General features: G+C 43.5%; 1 protein-coding gene across 3 annotated transcripts in view; it reads left to right on the forward strand.

The window, feature by feature from the left end:
* LOC148519321 (uncharacterized) overlaps window positions 1–17,893 on the forward strand; it is a 68,915-nt gene extending 51,022 nt beyond the window's left edge. For 2 of the 3 annotated variants that reach the window (XM_088476690.1, XM_088476691.1), the window contains exons 5-7: window positions 6,385–6,470; window positions 13,855–14,088; window positions 15,531–17,893. In XM_088476690.1, the coding sequence (XP_088332816.1) occupies window positions 6,385–6,470; window positions 13,855–14,088; window positions 15,531–16,223 (1,013 nt within the window). In that variant the 3' untranslated portion in view covers window positions 16,224–17,893. Of the gene's footprint in view, window positions 1–6,327; window positions 6,471–13,854; window positions 14,089–15,530 lie in introns of all 3 variants that reach the window. The other variant, XM_088476692.1, reaches the window with a different exon arrangement.
* The last annotated feature ends 494 nt before the right edge of the window (window positions 17,894–18,387 follow it).

An 18,387-nucleotide genomic window follows, 5' to 3' on the forward strand; every position in this document is an offset into this window, starting at 1 on the left:
TCGCAGGCTGGGATGACCATTGCGACCTCATCTTACTCAGATTGGCCAGCTTGCGGGCCCAGCATACTGCTTACGTCCACGCAGTCCCTGGGCTGGCCACTCTCGCAAAATGGGGCAGACACGCCCCGTTTCCGGGAACGCTGGCCGTTCCCGCACCGCGCCTTAAATGCCTCTGCCTGTCAATTAGGCAGAGGCATCAAGGGCTTGCGTGCGTCTTAGCAGGACCCATTCTGCACACTGACTTGTGTGCACTGCTGAATCAGGCCCTCTGTCCCTTCCTCACTTATTTAGGTGTTCGCTGTATCGGACACTGACTGATTTCTTGTACAAACTGAACGTCTCTGGCCATTTCCGATGGCCAATTCCTTACAAACTGAACGTCTTTGGCCAATTCCGATGCATCGTAACCAGGGCTGCCATCAGAAATTTTGGGGCCCGGTACTGACAAAATAGGCAGGGCCCCCCGGGGTATAGGGTAGACTTGGATGGAAAATGTGGGTGGAGCTAATTCGGGGATGGTGCCTCAATTGGTGTGTAAATCGGGGATGGCTAGACATGGTGGAGGGGGGGCACAGGGTAGAGAAGACTGGATATTAATGGGGGGCTCAGGGCATGGAAGGATGATTTGGTCTGGGGGGGAAAGGGCAGGGAAGGCCGGCTGGACTAGGGGAGAGGCAGGGCAGAGAAGGCTGGCAGGCTGGCTAGACATAGGGGTGCCGCAGGGAATACAGGCTGGTTGGCTGGACTAGAAGGGGGAGGTAGTGCAGGGAAGGCTTGCTGGACTGGGGTGGGTGGGCAGGGAAGGAATGCTGGCTGGACTGGGGGGTGGGCAGGGAAGGAAGGCTGGGTGCACTGGGGGAGTGGGAAGGGAAGGAAGGCTGGCTGCGCTGGGGGGAGTGGGAAGGGAAGGGAAGGGGGGTAGGCATGGAAGGATGGCTGGCTGGACTGGGGGGGTAGGCATGGAAGGATGGCTGGCTGGACTGGGGGGGTAGGCAGGGAAGGATGGCTGACTGGACTGGGGGGTGGGCAGGAAAGGAAGGCTGGTTGCTCTGGGGGGCATGGAAGGAAGGAAGGATGACTGCACTGAGGGGGTGGGCAGAAAAGGAAGGCTGGCTGCACTGGGGGGGTGGGCAGGAAAGAAAGGCAAGCTGCACTGGGGGGCATGGAAGGAAGGATGACTGCACTGGGGGGTTGGGCAGGGAAGGCTGGCTGCACTGGGGGGGTGGGCAGGGAAGGCTGGCTGCACAGGGGGGTGGGCAGAGAAGGCTGGCTGCACTGGGGGGGTGGGCAGGAAAGGAAGGCTGGCTGCACTGGGGGGGTATGGAAAGGATGACTGCACTGAGGGGGTGGGCAGAAAAGGAAGGCTGGCTGCACTGGGGGGGTGGGCAGGAAAGAAAGGCAAGCTGCACTGGGGGGCATGGAAGGAAGGATGACTGCACTGGGGGGGGTGGGCAGGGAAGGCTGGCTGCACTGGGGGGGTGGGCAGGGAAGGCTGGCTGCACAGGGGGGTTGGGCAGAGAAGGCTGGCTGCACTGGGGGGGTGGGCAGGAAATGAAGGCTGGCTGCACTGGGGGGGCATGGAAAGAAGGATGGCTGCACTGGGGGGGTGGGCAGGAAAGGAAGGCTGGCTGGGAAGGAGAGGGCTTAGGGAAGGCTGGCCGTATTCAAGTAGGGGCACAAGACAGGTCCAACACAAATATAGACTTACCTGAGAAAGGGGCCAGGGTGGCAGCGGCGCGGAATGCATCGGGCCGCAGCCGGAGATAAAGTATCTGCGTTGAGGTATTAGAAGTATGGAGCCGGCTGTGATTGGCTCGCGTAACGGCAGCCAACCAGGAGCAGCCGCTTCTGATTGGCTGCTGTTCCGCAAGCTGTGATTGGCTCGCAGCCAGCTGAATACTATTGAGCTGGCCGCGAGTAAATCACAGCTCGCGGAACGGCAGCCAATCAGGAGTGGCTTCTCCTGATTGGCTGCCGCGGCCGGCTCCATAGTATTGCAAATGCAGCAGCACCAATGCTCTTCCTTGTCGCTGCCACCCAGGCCCCCTATCTCTCCGGGCCCGGGACAGGAGACCCGGCAGTCCCCCCCTGATGGCGGCCCTGATCGTAACGACAAATCGTCCAGTGTGGGTTCCCGCTCTCGGGTCTCCTGACTGCAATTTGCAATTTGGAACACACATGAGATCAGACTACAACATTAATAATATGGAACAGGATAGGTTGCATTTGCCTTGTTAGGGCCGTATCCTAACATGATGGGAGTACACATGCTCAGATGACGTGTCCCTTACAGATTCCGCTGTCACTACCTCACAGCATATACAAGTACTGACACCTCACGGCATTTGCTACACACACATATGTATTTGTTGTTTTGTGTGTCTTTTATGCTACAAAAAAAAAATGAACAAGGCGACGGAGGTCATATCCACTGCTCTGGCAAATACTTCATTGCCTTACAGTGCACTTCTGAGCTAATAACCAATGTAGCTTCAGGGGCATACCATTTGCTAGGCCTATGTTAATACTCTTTGGTTGTTTTCCCTTTATTACCTGAGGTACATTCTGGCAGACCAGTCCCACCTTTTATCCTATAAGATGTTCAACTGCATCAACTGTCTATTTGCCTAATGGGTATATGTTCTCAACACTATCCACCTTGATTGGGGTGCCTTTGTCTCGCATAGGATTGATTACACAGGTGCAAGTTGGCGCTCTGATTATGCTGCGTTTTTTTTTTCTACCTATTTGCATTAACTCACTTCTTATACAGGTTGGTGATTTTGTATAACCTGTACACATTTCTTCTACAGAATGCGGTGGTTGAATGACATGCTGTGGTCTAAAAAGATCTCTATAATAAGTATCTTCTATGGTATACATGTGCCATGTTGGAAATTGAGACTTCTCTCTCTAGTGTATCTCTCAGGAGTACACTATGACCTAATCCCTTTAGAAACTGGTTGGACGTTCCCGTACTAGCCTGAACCATTGGGTCCTTGGTTAAATGGATCAGTTTGTCCTCCTGGTCGAGTTCACCATGTACAGCCTCAAGTTTCTTTTGACTAGGCTGCGGTCTGAGCCGTTTTGAGTTACCTAACAGCTCGTCAGGTACGTGTGGCTTATGCTGTCCTCTAGTTATGTAAGTCAATCTTGTTCTTGTCCAATGCTTCTGATCTCGAGTGATTTAGTCTTCAACGTATGTTGGTATGCCAGTGACTATACTCCAGTCAAATGCTGAGTGACCTCCCTTTGTTCAGGTTATCACAGTTTTTGTGAGGGTGCTTTGCAGGATTTTAGATCTGCAGAGTTTAGATATCCTCTTCCTCCCAGGGTAAGAATATATGGGGACATGCAACCTAGTTAATCACTACCTGACCTGCAGAGTCGACAGGTCCTGCTATGGTAAGAGAACTCGGGGGTTTCTTCCAGAAGGTGTGTTTTCAACCGCTGCCCCTGCTTCCAACAGTTCTCCACTGGCTAGACTGGAAGGCAGATCAGATGACCCCAGCTATGCCTCGATAGCCTTGGTGTGGGGAAACTTTGTCGGTAGACTACCAATGGAATGTTTCATCTGGGGCTAAACTTTCAGTACATGGGTCAGACCTACATCTGAAGCTTACTCAATCAGCTTGATAGGGTGGCTGTTGCAACAACCTCGTAAAATCTAAGGTTTTTTTTATCAGATGCAGAGTGTACATCAGGATTTGTGCTAGGAGACCAGGGTCACTGTGAGTCTATTCTTGGGTTTACCTACTTAGTCCGGTGCTCTGAATCTGGCAGCCTTTAGGTTGTTCTATTGGATTTAGGTCTCAGTCTTTCTTCCCTGACGGGGGGAAGGTCTTTGGCAAGCCAGGCTGTTCAAACGCAAAATTGCTCTTAGGCAGGCTGTTCAGTTTTTCCTCCAGGGGGTTCTTCAGATTCAGTTTGCTGTCCTTCACCTGGTTGCCCCCTGGGGTTTGTCTCTGGTGTTAGTGGCTATTTCACTTTCATTATTTCAAGCCGTTATTCCTAATTGCCCTCTCTCTCTCCTACCCAATGGGTTTCCTCATTTGAGAGCTGTAACACATTGACTTCTGCAGAACTCCTTTAAACCAGTCTTGATTGTTTTCCAATTATGGTCCACAATTTCATCTCAACCTGAAAATCATGGTGCCCCCTCTTCCAAAGAATGGGTCACTGGACTGGTGTTTCTTCCTCTCTTTGCAGTAAGTGGACCGAGCCCCCTTTTGGCTTCAGGATTTCCTATAGATCTCATTTTTTGTTCAGCTGGCTTTCCCTTGTTCAAACAAGCCGATTCCAGACTTGGTTGCAGCACGTTCCACTCGATCAGTGGGCGCTTCTTGGGGGGCTGGGCGAAGCTCCTCTGTGGAACTATGTTGCCAGTCTTCTATGCATATCTTCATCAGATGATTTATGTTTGACTCCTTTACCTCTAGATACTAATCTTGACGATGAATACTCCACGCAGCATAGGTCTGTCCTTCATGGGACAGTTTTGGGACATCCCACAGTCCCAGTGTCCCCCATTGGATGAAATAATAAAAAGGGATTTTTGTCTTACCTGTAAAATCCTTTGTTCTGAGTCCATGGTAGATACTGGATGCCCACCCTCACGCCCCTGGCTGGCTAGGGGTTGTTTTCTGGCACACATCATGGTGATCCTACCCTTTTTTGTGTCTAACTTCTGTCTGCCTGGTCTTTTCCTCCTCTCCTCCTACTCCCTGGCCTTGGGTTTTGTTAGTATTAACTGGCTGCAAGGGGATGGGATATAAGGGAGGAGGAGCTTGTGCAGCTGCTTCAAACTTTAACTATTTGGTGTCCAGGCTCCTCCAGCTTCACCTATACCCACAGTCCCAGTGCCTCCTATGGAATCAGAAAAAAGGATTTTACAGGTACGTCAGAAATCCCCTTTTCACTTTTTACAATCTATTTCAATGCAGCAGCTAGATTTTTCTTGCAAAATGTTCTACCTTTTGCTCTGCTCTGTCAGTCCTTACATTGTTTGCCTGTTTTTTTTTACATAATTCAATATAAAATACTCTTACTTAAATATAAGGTGTGGTGAGAGGGGTTGTCTCTCACCTGAATTGCCCACATTCCTGTGGGATCAGCTCCCTCCAAGGGAGGCTAGAGTGAAGCCTGTGCATTCTGCAGTAGCAGTGGAGGTGTGGAACTCTGGGTTTTCACAGTTGCACAGGCTCAGCTGCAGCTCATCACTGAGACACAGAAAAGGTTTAAAACTCTTATACCCACTGCTTTGGGCACTGACGCCGGCCAGCAGCCAGTTTAGTAGGCCAAAGTTTATTTAGTGCCAGGGACTGATGAGATTGGCTGTGCTAGAAGAACATGGCAAATTGTGGCTGCAGGCCATTGCAGCATACTGACCATTAAGCATTGGGGGTGCTGGGATGTTTACTTTCATTATTTTATTTATGTCATGTGCCTCTGTGTCCAGGCCTAAGCCTATGTATGCTAAAGTGCAGTGTCTGCTGCCATTAAAGACACTGCTTTACCGAGTATCTGCCTGATGTGAGTCCTTATTTCTACCCCCCATGTTACAAAGGCAATCAACAACTTGCAACAACATAATTCTCATTACCTGCTCCCTTTCACGTTTTATTTGCCGCTGCACCAACTCTGTGGAATGCCCTCCCTTGCACAATCCTTCAAGCATTCCGGGAAAACTTCCCCGTTCAGGTGAACTTATCAAATCCCAGAACCACCCAAATAACCTCCGTAAGCTATTCTACCCAATTACCTCTTCTCTACACAGTTCACACAAAACTAACTTCTGTTCTCATTCTACACTCTCACCCCAGCCAAACATTATATAGCCTACCAAGCACTTTTTATCCTTGCAATTTGTCTGGACTGGTATGCAATGTTGCACTTATCCCTTGTAATCTTGTTAGCATGTTATTCGATTTGTTTTTAATTGTAAAAGTAAATTGCTCTCGCAATATAAATGTTAATAATAATAGTATCTTTGCCAGGAGATATATCTTGAGAGTACAGTAAGTGCTAAAGTTATAGTGCACAATTTCTACACAATAGAGTTCTTTAATGAAGTGTGTCTCTGTTTTGGATAATACAGAATAAAAGTACTAATTTGGCTCATATAAATACAAACATCTGTTGTCTCAAATCAAATTGGATTTGGGTTTTCTGCAAATATCAATTAAATTGTGCAACTAGGTCAAAGCTATTAATTCCAATAATTTTGGAAGTGCACTTTGTACGTTTTCTGGTTGACACAGTGTCCTGAGATGCAACAGTCCTGCCCCAGCATAAACTTGTCATTATCTAGCTCCTTTTCTCTTGTAGCTGCCGATATTTCACAGCAGATATATCAGGATGAACCTTCCTTGTCCGCTATTACAGTGACCGACTCAAACAGTGATGAGGTTTTTGTCATCTCATCAGGAAATAACACAGATCGTCTTACCTTCAACACTTACCCATTACAGGTCAGTACATTATGTGTACTTCAGATGCCACTTATATTGCACAAAATAATTACGCAGTCATAGAAATACAGTCAGGGCCTGATATTGAGTTAACCAATATATTGCAGCCCAATCATAGCTTTATTTATTTTTATCTCCAATAGGAAGACCCACCCATGGGGCAACTGGGGCTCATCCTGGCACCCCTTGGCTGGAGGGTGTTACGATAATAGTCTAGACCAGAGGTTTTCAACCGCTGTGCCGCGGCACAGTAGTGTGCCGCGGGCGGTTGTGAGGTGTGCCGCAGCGCTAGAGCCGCCGGTCACATTAAAGAGCTGCGGCCCGGGCAGCGCTGCCACTGAGCTCCTCTGGGAGGCTCAGAGGCACGCCTGGGCCGTGACCTGCCTGAACGTGGCAGCGTGACATCACAGGTCACGCATGCCGCGTTGCCTGCCCGCCCCAACAGAGTCTCAGCCAGTCCTTTCCTCCCGCTCGCGGCCAGCCAGTCCTTCTCTCCTTCCCGCCTGCGACCAGGCAGTATTCCCACCTTCTCCAGCTGTTAGCCACCCCTTCACTAACTCCTGCCTGCGGCCAACCAGTACTACCCGCCCGCGACCAGCCACCCCTTCTCTCCCACCCGCCCGTGGCCAGCCAGTACATCTCTCCCTCCAGCGACCAGGAAGCCCTTTCCTCCTAGCCGCCCGCGACCAGCCAGCCACTGCTGACAGCACCGTGGGAACCTGCAGCCGATGACAGACAGGTAAGTCTAAAAAAATGTACATTTATTTTTGATGTGGTAGCCAGTATGATTTGATTTTGTGGAGAGCAATGTGTTGTTGTTTTTTTGTTTGTTTCTGTGGGGGTCCTTGTTATTTTTTTTTTCTGTTGTTGCCTATGTTATTTTTTTTCTGTGGGGGGGTCTATTATTTTTTTTTCTGTGGGGACCCATGTTATTTTTTTCTGTGGAGACCTATGTTTTTTTTTTTGTGGGGGTCTATGTAAATTTTTTTCTGTGGGGGCCTATGTTTTTTTTTTCTGTGGGGGCCAATGTATGTGTGTGTTATATCTTTGGGGCCATTGTATGTGTGTTTTAGTCCTGTGAAGGCCAATGCGTGTTTTTTTATGTGAGAGCCAATGTGTATGTTTTTGCATAGGTCGCGCACGCCGCAACGTCGGATGGTGTGCCTTGGCAATTTTAAAATCTTGCCTAGTGTGCCTCGAGTTGAAAAAGGTTGAAAATCACTGGTCTAGACTATACTAAAAACAAAATATAATAGCAATACATACAATAAATAATCACAATTGAGGTTTGAATGCACAAATGTAAAAAGTATATGTCCACCTCACTTGATCTAACAAACTTCAAATTTTGATCAAGTTTGGAAAGCCCACATAGGATAACATATGGACATATCGGCTTGTCTGTTACTATAATAACATAGGGAAAGTCCCGAATTTCATTACTTACTGAAAGGTGTATATTTACTAAAGTGCGGGTTTATAGCAACCGATCAAATGCTACTTCTCATTTATCTAGCACCTAATCTAGGAGATAATACCTAGAATCTGATTGGTTGCTATGGGCACTTTAGTCAATATACCCCAAAGTCTGCAGCCTCAGCCAGTCCAGGGAGGGGATTGGCCAATCTACTAGAGCCATCCATGAACCTTATGTACCATTTTCTGGAGTGTATGGAAGAGGGGAGATGTAAGTTCTAGTGGGTTGTATTATAATGTAATTGAGTTTGGAGCATAGTATACTGTACATTAGAGAAATCCGTATCATAAGTGTAGTATAATTATGTGCATTAGTGAACACATTATATGTTCTATAGTTGTTTCAGCATATCCAGACAAATCCACACTATCCACCCCCACCCCGGTTCCTTCCCATTCCCCCTAACTTTGTCAAGTCATTTTATATATTAGTACAAGTTAAAATTAGACTACAGGAAGTTTTTTTTTAAATCAGTGGCGGTTTTGGATTTGTACAGAGGAACTTTTTGAGCAATTACACTACTGCTGTCACCAGCAAAAGGTACGTTGCCATTTCTATGTATTTTTCGTTTTGGTAATACAGAACCCCCCTTTTTTGTTTCCTTGTTTCCTGTTTTTTTTTCTGCCCCAGAATTATACTTCCTACCCCTATAACAATCTATATCATATATCGGAGTATTTTTATTACATTAGTATAAATTACACTTGATAGGGGTAAAAATAAATATATCCGTTTGCAGAGAGAAAAACGTCTGTGGCCGACTGCAAACTAGGAAATGTTCCCATAAATGTGCTCTGTTTACCTGTTAATTGTTATTTTATATATTTTATTCAACAAAGAGAATATAATTTTGTATGTAGTATAAAACCATACTAGATATAAATGCCACTGATCCATCTAGCTCATCAGAACATCCATTTACACCATTTGGACATGCAAACACTTTTTTATATTTGCTGACAATTATCTTTTTGTTTATTTTTTTTGTCTGCTTCATAATGATATTTCCTACACATCCTCTCCATTTGCATCCAATAGGATGAAGGCACCAGAATAAGGAGTACAGGAGGGCCTAATTTATGTTGTTCACAACATAGGGATACATTTACAAAAAGTCGATTTTCATCGATTAAAAAACAATCTTGTTGCTGTGGCCTCTGTTTCATAGGGACTGAAAGTATGGGCTGATAACTTATATAAGGATATGCAGGAGAATATTATCTACTGAAAAGCATTGACGTCATGTGAAAAGAGATTGAGTTCCTTTATGATGCACTAATGGATACAATTGACCTATCTGCCAACAGCATGGCTACAACTTTGGTCAACACAATATATTGCTTGCTACCGATTGGGTGGCGGGCCCACAAAAAATTGTTTGGAAACATTCCCTTTAAGTGACCTTTTCTACTCTGTGAATGGTGCCATAACTTGATACCCATAATTTTCTTTGGGAGCACTTTAGGGAAGCACAGTGCTTTCAACCTGGCAAGCAGTATTCAAGGCAGAATGGTGCCAGCTCTGCTAAGCAACCTTTGTGTTCCTTCAGGGGTAAGGAAGGCCAGGGCCGAAGGTCTCTCAATAACTCTCGTTATTTCTCCTCAATGTCCACTGAGTACAGTAGGTGGCAGCATTTCAAATTCTGCAAAGTACCCCTCGGCATTGCTGGGTTTGCAACATTAGCAGGGGGTGAAAATCATATTTCACTCAATACCCAGTAGAAAATTTTATGTTAAGACCCACTGTACATCCTCCCCAGTGGAATTGAAGCCATTATGGAAGTCTGTAGGCTTTACTGGAAGAGGCAGTGACTTCTGTACAGAGAGGCAATGTTTTCTATAACAAGCTCTTCCTGGTATAAAAGTCATATTGCGGTTTCGAAAACATGATATATAGAATCAAAATGAATTTGCTCAATTCGACTAGGCACTACCAAATGGAACCTGTGAAGTCTTTTCTTCATGCAATAGAAAGTCCTACTTCTCTCCATACTCTGTCATACCTCAACATTGGTGACTCCTTATTTTCTTTCTGGGTCATTACTTCTAATTCATCTGTCTCCCATTCATAGTCTCATCCAAGAGGTAAATATGTGTTCCTATATTCAAGACAAATAAGCCACATTGCATTTGATTATATTTACCATACATTGTTTTCCGAATAGCAATAGGAAGTCATGCCACATTGCACATGCTGATAGCAGCTCCACTGTCCACAGATAATAGACTCTGCTATAATTCCAAAATCATCCGGGGACCGGGCTAATGTAAAAATCACATTAGTCCCTCTGTTACAATAGTACAGTGACCGGTTTCACCAGTACATGAGCTGGTTTCATCAGAAGATTAGTCTCAGAGAAAACTCTATTTAACTAGCTTATAGCCAAGCAGCGCTATACCTCAATTCATTTAATGAAACTTCATTATAACTTTAGAAATGAGTCATGCAAAAAAAATATTAGATTTACATTAACAAGCAATACAGTTAATAATCCTGACCTAACATATACAGGGCAGTGGAGGTGGCAGTGTTTGTACACACAAACACACACTACTGAGCCAAAACATTGACTACCTGCCCTATATGCTCTTGCTGTTTCATGTGCTGCCAAAATAGCTCTGAAACACCTAGACATTGACTCTGCAAGACCTTCGAAGGTGTCCTGTGGTATCTGGTATCGGGACATTACCAGCAGATACTTTAACTCTCGTAATTTTTTTAACCCTCTGAAAGAGGTCACTTCCATTGAAGATAATTTTGATATGACAGGATGTACCTTGTCCACAACAATGTTTAGGAAGGTGTTACATGTCAAATTTACATTCACATGAATGAATGAATGAATGCAGGTATTCCCAACAGAATATTGCCCAAAGCATCAGACTCCCTCTATCTGCCTGTTTTCTTCCCATGATGCATCCTGATGCCATCTCTGATGTTAAATGATGCTTACTTACCTGGCCATCCATATGATACAACAGCAAATGTGATTCATTGGACCTGGTGACCACCTTCTATGTGATCCAAGGTCTAGTTGCGATGATAACATGCCGTTTGTAGGTGCTTTCGATGGAGGACAGGAGTTAGCATGGGCATTATGTCTGGACTGCAGCTATGCAGCACCATACACAGCAGGGTTTGAAGCACTGTGTGTGATGACACGATACTCCCTCCACCATAATAAAAAGTTTCTGCAAATTTGCACCCAGTAACCTCTTTGTACCCGATGCAGTAGTCTTGTTGACCTCTTGTATTAATAAGTATTGGCCACCCAACAACCTGCCAGTGGTTTGTGGTTTTTTCCTCCTCAAACCATTGTCAGCAGGTACTCACCAGGGCTGACCTTGAGCACCATGAGAACCCCCATAAGCGTTGCCATTTTGGAAATACTCTGATCTAGTCATCTGGCCATAACAATTTGGCTCTTATCAAAGTCAGCAGGTGACTCAAAATGCCCATATCTTCTGCATTCAACATGTTGACTATGAGTTTATATACAATGATAGATATTAATTACTCTTAGACTTGTCTCTGTCTCCTGGAAATGCTCTCCACCACCATAGACTTTCTCCCATGTTCAGTGTGGCAAATGTTGGACCCTCAACTGAAACTGTGCACTCACACTGGCTTCTCTGGATCATGTCATCATACTCACAAAGGGCACCAGGAAGTTTGACTGGTGGCAGGATCCCAGTTTTAGGGATTGTGGAGTGTTTTCTCAGAACTTGAATAGATTGTGCTGACAACAGATTACAGCACAATAGGTCAAGACTCTAGTCTGCTTGCAGAAGTGGCAGGACACATGGCTACAGAATGAAAGGAAAACTGCATGCAAACATTCTGGAGATGAGGGCAGTGTGCTATGCAATTCAGAACTTTCATTTTTTTTCTTACAACACAAACCATCCAGGATTTGTTTTCAACAATCTGAACATGCTTTCATAGTCCGGCAAAGGGGGCACCAGGAGCACAACATGTTTTTACATCCTTTTTTTGAGATACAAATTGCAGGCAAAGACAACCACACACTTAAGTATCTCTTCCGATGTAAGAGCCATCCAGGAGTGATTTTGCACAAAAAAGATTTTCAGTTACTGGTTCAATAGTTAGATAATTGCAGCAGCTCAGAACAACAAAGCAGTTCAGTTCAGCTTTCATCACAGAAACACCAGGGCTCAAGGAATAGATGTTCAGTCGGTGCCATGGAACGTCCAGCTTGGGGGTATTCATTTCCGATTTAAGCAGAGGAGTGTTTGTTTTGGATGCCCTAATGTCTGATCTCTCTGTGCCTTTACACGAGATCTTCCTCAAGTGGCTCACCCAAAAGGTGTTCTTTTTCTTAGATTTACATTCCCGCAACCACGTCTGGAATTACATGCCCTATGGTGCAAGGAGCCTTTTCTGAACTTCTGTATTAAAAAAGCAATGTTGCGAACTAATCCTCCTTAAATAAGTAGCTTCTACTTTTCATATCAATCAGGAGATCATACTTCAGTCTGTCACCCCACAGCCAACTAATAGCTAGGTATAATGATTGCATACCTTGGGTCCTACAACTTATTTACCTCTCCAGAATGAAGGAATTTAGGAAGACCGATCCACTTTTTGCATCCTGTGGGACCGTGTAAAGACCATGCTCGGCAGAATTTAGAAACTGGCAGACAGGTGATAAATATCAATTAATATTGAAAACTGGCAGATCTCTTTGAAGATGGACTAGGGATGTAATTACGCATGCACTTAAGAGAAATGAATATGAGGTGCTGGAAATCCTAAGGGCACATTCTGAAATGGTGATGGCATCCTATTGGGCATGCAGAAAAATGATCAACAAATAATCTCTGCAAAGTAGTGGGGTTGTCTTCTCTTCTCGCCATTTACCAGTCATTGTCTTATGGATGTGACGTCTTCTGCTGATGCTCAGTTTGGCGGAATAATCATTCAAATACTTATTCAGTAACATTTTCATCATGCACGGTCAGTGTTGAATATAGTGGACAGGATCCTCTTTTATCTATTGGTTGGGTACATCCCATTTGTATAAGTCTGCCGTAGAGGTGAATGGAAAAGAGAAAATGAAAAAAAAATGCAATGGTAATTTTAATTCCCCATGGCAGCCCAATATTCCCTCCTGTGTTACCTGTTTATATATTTGCGAGGATCACCTTTGTAATTAGCTGACTAGAGACAGCAAAAACAGAGTTATCCCTTTTGTGTAAGGTTGTCATGGAGTATTTCAAGGCAATTAAGTTATTGGAAATTATTCTCCAATTTCCAACCAACTTTAGTTCATATTAACTTTGGATATCCTTTTTTGTATGATTATGATTTAAAAGCTTTCATCGTCATTTTTATGTTGTTGAAAGAATTTTATGGTTTAATGCCATTTTGCAAATCCAATCTGACTTGGTGTCCAGAGTGTCTCTCCATTACTCATGTAAAATACAGAGAGAGCAACGTGTGCATCATGTTAAACTGGTAAGATGATTTTCATGCATATTACTGAAATCCCAATAAAATAGAATTGCTCCCACGCTACTTAGCAGTGCTCAGAATAAGCTTCTTGCAAGTAGGTTTTTCTTCTCTTTCTGCAGCAGATTGTTCCTCTAGAAGTTAATTCCTGGAGCAGTTTTTAAATGTTTGCACTTCATTTAAAAGGAAACGGCAGTGTTGTCTTACATGAATATTTTACTAGACCATCTTGCCAAATGGGTCCTCTCGTGGAAAAAGTTGACATGGGGGTTGGGGGTCGTCAGGGAGTGGAAACTATGTCAGATGATGGAAGTTAATTTTTGTTGTTGTACTGGTCTCCATTAGAACATAACAGTGGTGTTATCAGGCACTTCAGGTTTGCTGCCACTTATATTTTCTACATTGTAGTGTTTTCAATGTTTTCTTCATTTATAGGAAGGAAACTTAAAGAGGAGTGTAACCAGCCCTGCCTCTGTGTCTGACTGGCTCACTTCAGATTGTTCTAGTGTGGGTTTGAGAACAGAATACAAGGCAAATGAGGTTGAAGATGTAGATCCAAGCAGACAGAGGACCTGGAGTGTTCGCACATTTAACAGTCTCCTGCCTCAGCTACAGATGAAATGGCTCAGCCGGACTTCCAGTGGTTCATTTACAAAACTGGTAGACAGTGTGAGTACCTTGAATGTGAACATCCCATTATTTGGTCTGGGCCTGTTGTAAAGCACTTCTGCATTACACAGGATTTCTCAGTAGCCTGGTGATAACAGTGACAGGAATTCCTATGTTTGGTGTGTTCCTAAGTGGCAGTATAGGGATTCCAACATGTATGTCCAGGAGCGCATGTGTCATCTGCATGCACACAAAAACCGCAGTTGATGCCCGCTGCAAGGGGATTAAGAAAAAAAAAAACCTACATTTTCCTTACCTTCCCCTGGCCAGTAAGTGTGCGCGCTGACTGCACTGCAATGTACAAAAGAATGAAAAGGTGGGGTGACTAGTGATCACGAGGCACCCCACCTTTTCATTCTAGTGATCACCAGGCTTTAATCTCTGCACTACAGAAAAAGCATGGAGTCTAGGGATGGGGTAAGATCTCCTCTCCAACCTGGCATTCATAAAATCAGGTACTAGTTATTGTCTGGTGATTAGCAGATAATGTTGCCCTGCACCATTTTCTTTACTTTGTGCCCTATCACCCCCATAATGACAACAGCTACTGTGTGGGCACACATATTTGAAAGTGAGGAGTCTGCTCTTTCAAATTATGTTTCCCACTAGTAGCTATTGACCAGACAATATTACCACGTGCTATGGAAAACAGATGATTTACATCTGTAAATGTGAGGTCATTCACAAATGAAAGAGGGCGGTCCCCTCTTCAAAATTATGTGTTACCCTTAGGAGCCATTGTTATCAGATGATACCGCCCAGCGCTACAGGAAAAATTTTTCCCTAGATGGGAGAAGGGCACATTGTGTCCCCAATACTGGCCTGCACACACATGGGCCCAATGTGTCTTGAAAAAGGGAAGTCTCCTCTTTCTAAAGATGTGCCCCCCAGTAGTTATTGTCTGGTGATCACCAGACATTACATGAAACTGTACACACAAAATAAAATTTTCCACAGATGGGAAATCTAAAGCCCATATCTCCGCATCCAGTGTCAAATAAGAACAATTGGCCCCTCATTTATTGCGGTAGGTTGTCTAGTTTTTAAAAAAGTGGTAGGCCTTGTTGGGCTACCATATACTTTCTACAGATAGTAAGTGTTTAAATCAAAGCGTGTGTGTGTGTGTATGTATGTATATATATATATATATATATATATTTTTTTTTTAAATGCATTTTCATGTCAAGTGCAGAATTTTTTTTTCCAAAACCTACACCTAGAACCTATACTATATATCGGTGGAATATTACCTAGCAAGAATCACAATTTTGCCAATTTGGGTTGAAAAATAGTTTTGACGTGTTAGAATTAGGACCGCAGCACGAGTGTGTGTAAAAACACTCAGCAGCAATGGGGTTAAATCTAACTAAAAACACAAATTTGTTACATAGAACATTTTTTTTATATGTTACATAAATAACATTCACCATTATCATTTTCAGGGTTGTAATGCACCTGCTGAAAGTCTAAGCTCTAAGAAGCCCAGAAGAGCTGGTTCTGCCATACAGATCGGGGATAATTCCACTCACCTGTACTCTGACTCTTCAGACAGTAATGCCTCTTATCCCCTCACCCAGTCCGCACAGCTCCAGAGAAAACTTGCATCGTGTAATCTGAAGAGGACACGCCCATACTTTGGGTTGCTAAATGACCCTACCTGCGTTCACTCTAACCAAAAGCATGTCTGTACTAAAGAGAATCACAATTTGCACCATAAATCTGCAGTGGAGTTTACAGGCTTATCCAACAGCAAATCAGGCAATGGACTTCGATCCAAAGAGGACTCTGTGGATTTTGAGAAAACAAACCCTGTTTTTGTTATCTGTGAAGAGGCAGATGACCAACAGCCTTTGGTTTTTGATGACCAACTGAGCCTTTCTACGGAGTGCCTGCCTAAAAATAATGATATTGGTTGCAAAGTTGCTGACTGCTCCCTTGCATCCAGAGAAACTTGCTCTCATTTAAGCCCATGGATGAATTCTTCAGAATTTTCCACTTTTCAGCATGTGAAAAAAAATGTATCTTTGGATTCAGCTGGAAACTTGACCAATCATTGCACATCAGCTGGCAGCAGACTGGACTCTGCAGTGTGTGCACAATTTCCATCCCCACCAATAGGATTAGTTACAGAATGACTGCAAGTACCCAGTGTTTTTAAATGTTGCCACACTACCACAAACACAAAGGAGTTAGGAACTGACGCAGCCACTACTCGGTAACCTTAAATAATCTCACTTTTAATGGACCCAAAAATGTGCTCCCTTTATTTGGGAGCCTTGATAAAGGCACTTAAATTGTGTGCCTGATAATATAACAATAGAACATCACCATATCTTTCCTCTTTATTTGTTTTTGTTTTAATCCTTTTTTTGTGATGGTAATTACACACTACTATTCTACCGTTTTCTTGTCACTGTATTATACTTCCCCACGTTCTTTGCTGCTAGGCTCCAGCTGATATTTGTACCCAAATTGTTTACTCATTTTGTCTAAATCTCAAGTCTGGAGTGTCATGTAGTCATTTTGGATTACCACATTGTAACAGAACAATCAGATGGTGTTGGACTCTATGGAATTATGCCAATTATTTTGCACAAATGAATCCTGGTGTACACTGAGCACAATCCATTCCCCTTGTAATGCGCCGCGGAATATGAAACTGTACAAAACCACCGATACTCAACGCACAAAGAAACATTGTATTGAGCACTCCAGCAGCCATATTAACGGGCACAGATTACCATTTGTTCACTGCACAATAAGCATTTTCCATGGAAAACTATTCTGCCTTTACCATAAGCTATTGCCATGTATATAGTCCACTTCTCTTGTGCTCTACTTGGGATGTGAACTCCTCATAATACTATGGATGGACAGTGGATGTATTTAAATAGGTATGGGTCCTGGACCTAACATGTAGTTTATATTTTAGTGACTAGCTGGCTAAGCCTTTTGTCATATATTTATATATGGGCAAAACACCAGTATAATTAATATTGATTATACACAAGCTAAATAGGATTGTCAGACAAATGTCAGTATATACAGTGTTTCACAATTTTGCAGATTAGGTTTTGTTTTTGAAGGAAGGAGATTAAGATGAGACTATATATGATTAATAGTATGGCTTATTCATACATTGTAGTTTAAATAAAATAATATTTTTCAAAGACTGCAATGTAATGTGTTTTACTGGCTTTTCACATACCTATTGTTTTGGACTCTTCAGTCAATGACCGGATAGAAAGCATGGATTCAATACATGTAAACTAATGTTTCACATTCACAGCCTACACGTTTACATGTCATTAATTTCATATGACACCTTTAGCAGATGTAACCCTCATTCGGGTGTAGTAGAAGAAAACTGTGCAGTGTTTTTTTTGTAGCCTTTATTAAAAACCTGAAGGCTCCATTTTCATTGACTGATTAGTTTATTTCAAAGGGAAAATGTTATTTTATGTAGTGAATTAAGATCATGGAGGTACAGCAAAAAAACAAAATTTTTAAAGTCTGTGTTTTGTTTCTAGAATGCCACACACACAAACACAATACAACAGTGTAAGAAAAACAGAAACATATTTGTATTAAACTGGAGCATAAAATGTGCACGTGTAGAACATGGTCAGTCCCCTGATTGTTAGGAAGCCAGCACACACAGATACAGAACAAACTTTGTATGTCATGCCTAATGTTGGAGAAAGTTGATTTTTATATGGACCGAAATGCGTTGGGTATTTGACAGTTTGCTACTGTCTTGACTTTGAGTCCCACTATTTTTTAGTACTCAATAAAATTAGAAATTTTATGTTGAATCCTTTGAATGTTAGGATGCAGTGGTGTTTCCAAGGAATGTGGGCACTTTTTAATTCTAAAGTGTCTCCATAGCTATTCCTTCTCTATAACCACGACTTCCAGGAACGGCCAAGGTCCGCCTGCTGGGGCATCGACAAGGAGAAAATCACCTATCTGATAGAATATGTAGTAAGATACTCTGTAAGCCTGATGAATGGTATGTAATCAACCTAGCAATCGACTATTTGGCAGCCAGCTGACCATTTATTTGAGTATCATAGAGGACCAATCGATCCTCCTTCAAAAGGAGACCACTTTAACCAGAAATGAAGGCCAGTGTAATGGCCATAAGCATAGGCTGAATTGCCTTATAAGACATACCCTTTGCTCTAAGGTTCATGGGATCAACAGCCCTGACATTAAAGCCAGTCACTGTAAACTCAGGTGATGAAAAGGGCCTTGATTTTAGCAGGCCGTGTCCCAGAAGCCACCAGAGCAGACCCA

The sequence above is a fragment of the Taudactylus pleione genome, unplaced genomic scaffold (assembly GCF_031769625.1).
Source record: "Taudactylus pleione unplaced genomic scaffold, aTauple2 ptg000191l, whole genome shotgun sequence".
In the NCBI taxonomy this organism is placed as follows: domain Eukaryota; kingdom Metazoa; phylum Chordata; class Amphibia; order Anura; family Myobatrachidae; genus Taudactylus; species Taudactylus pleione.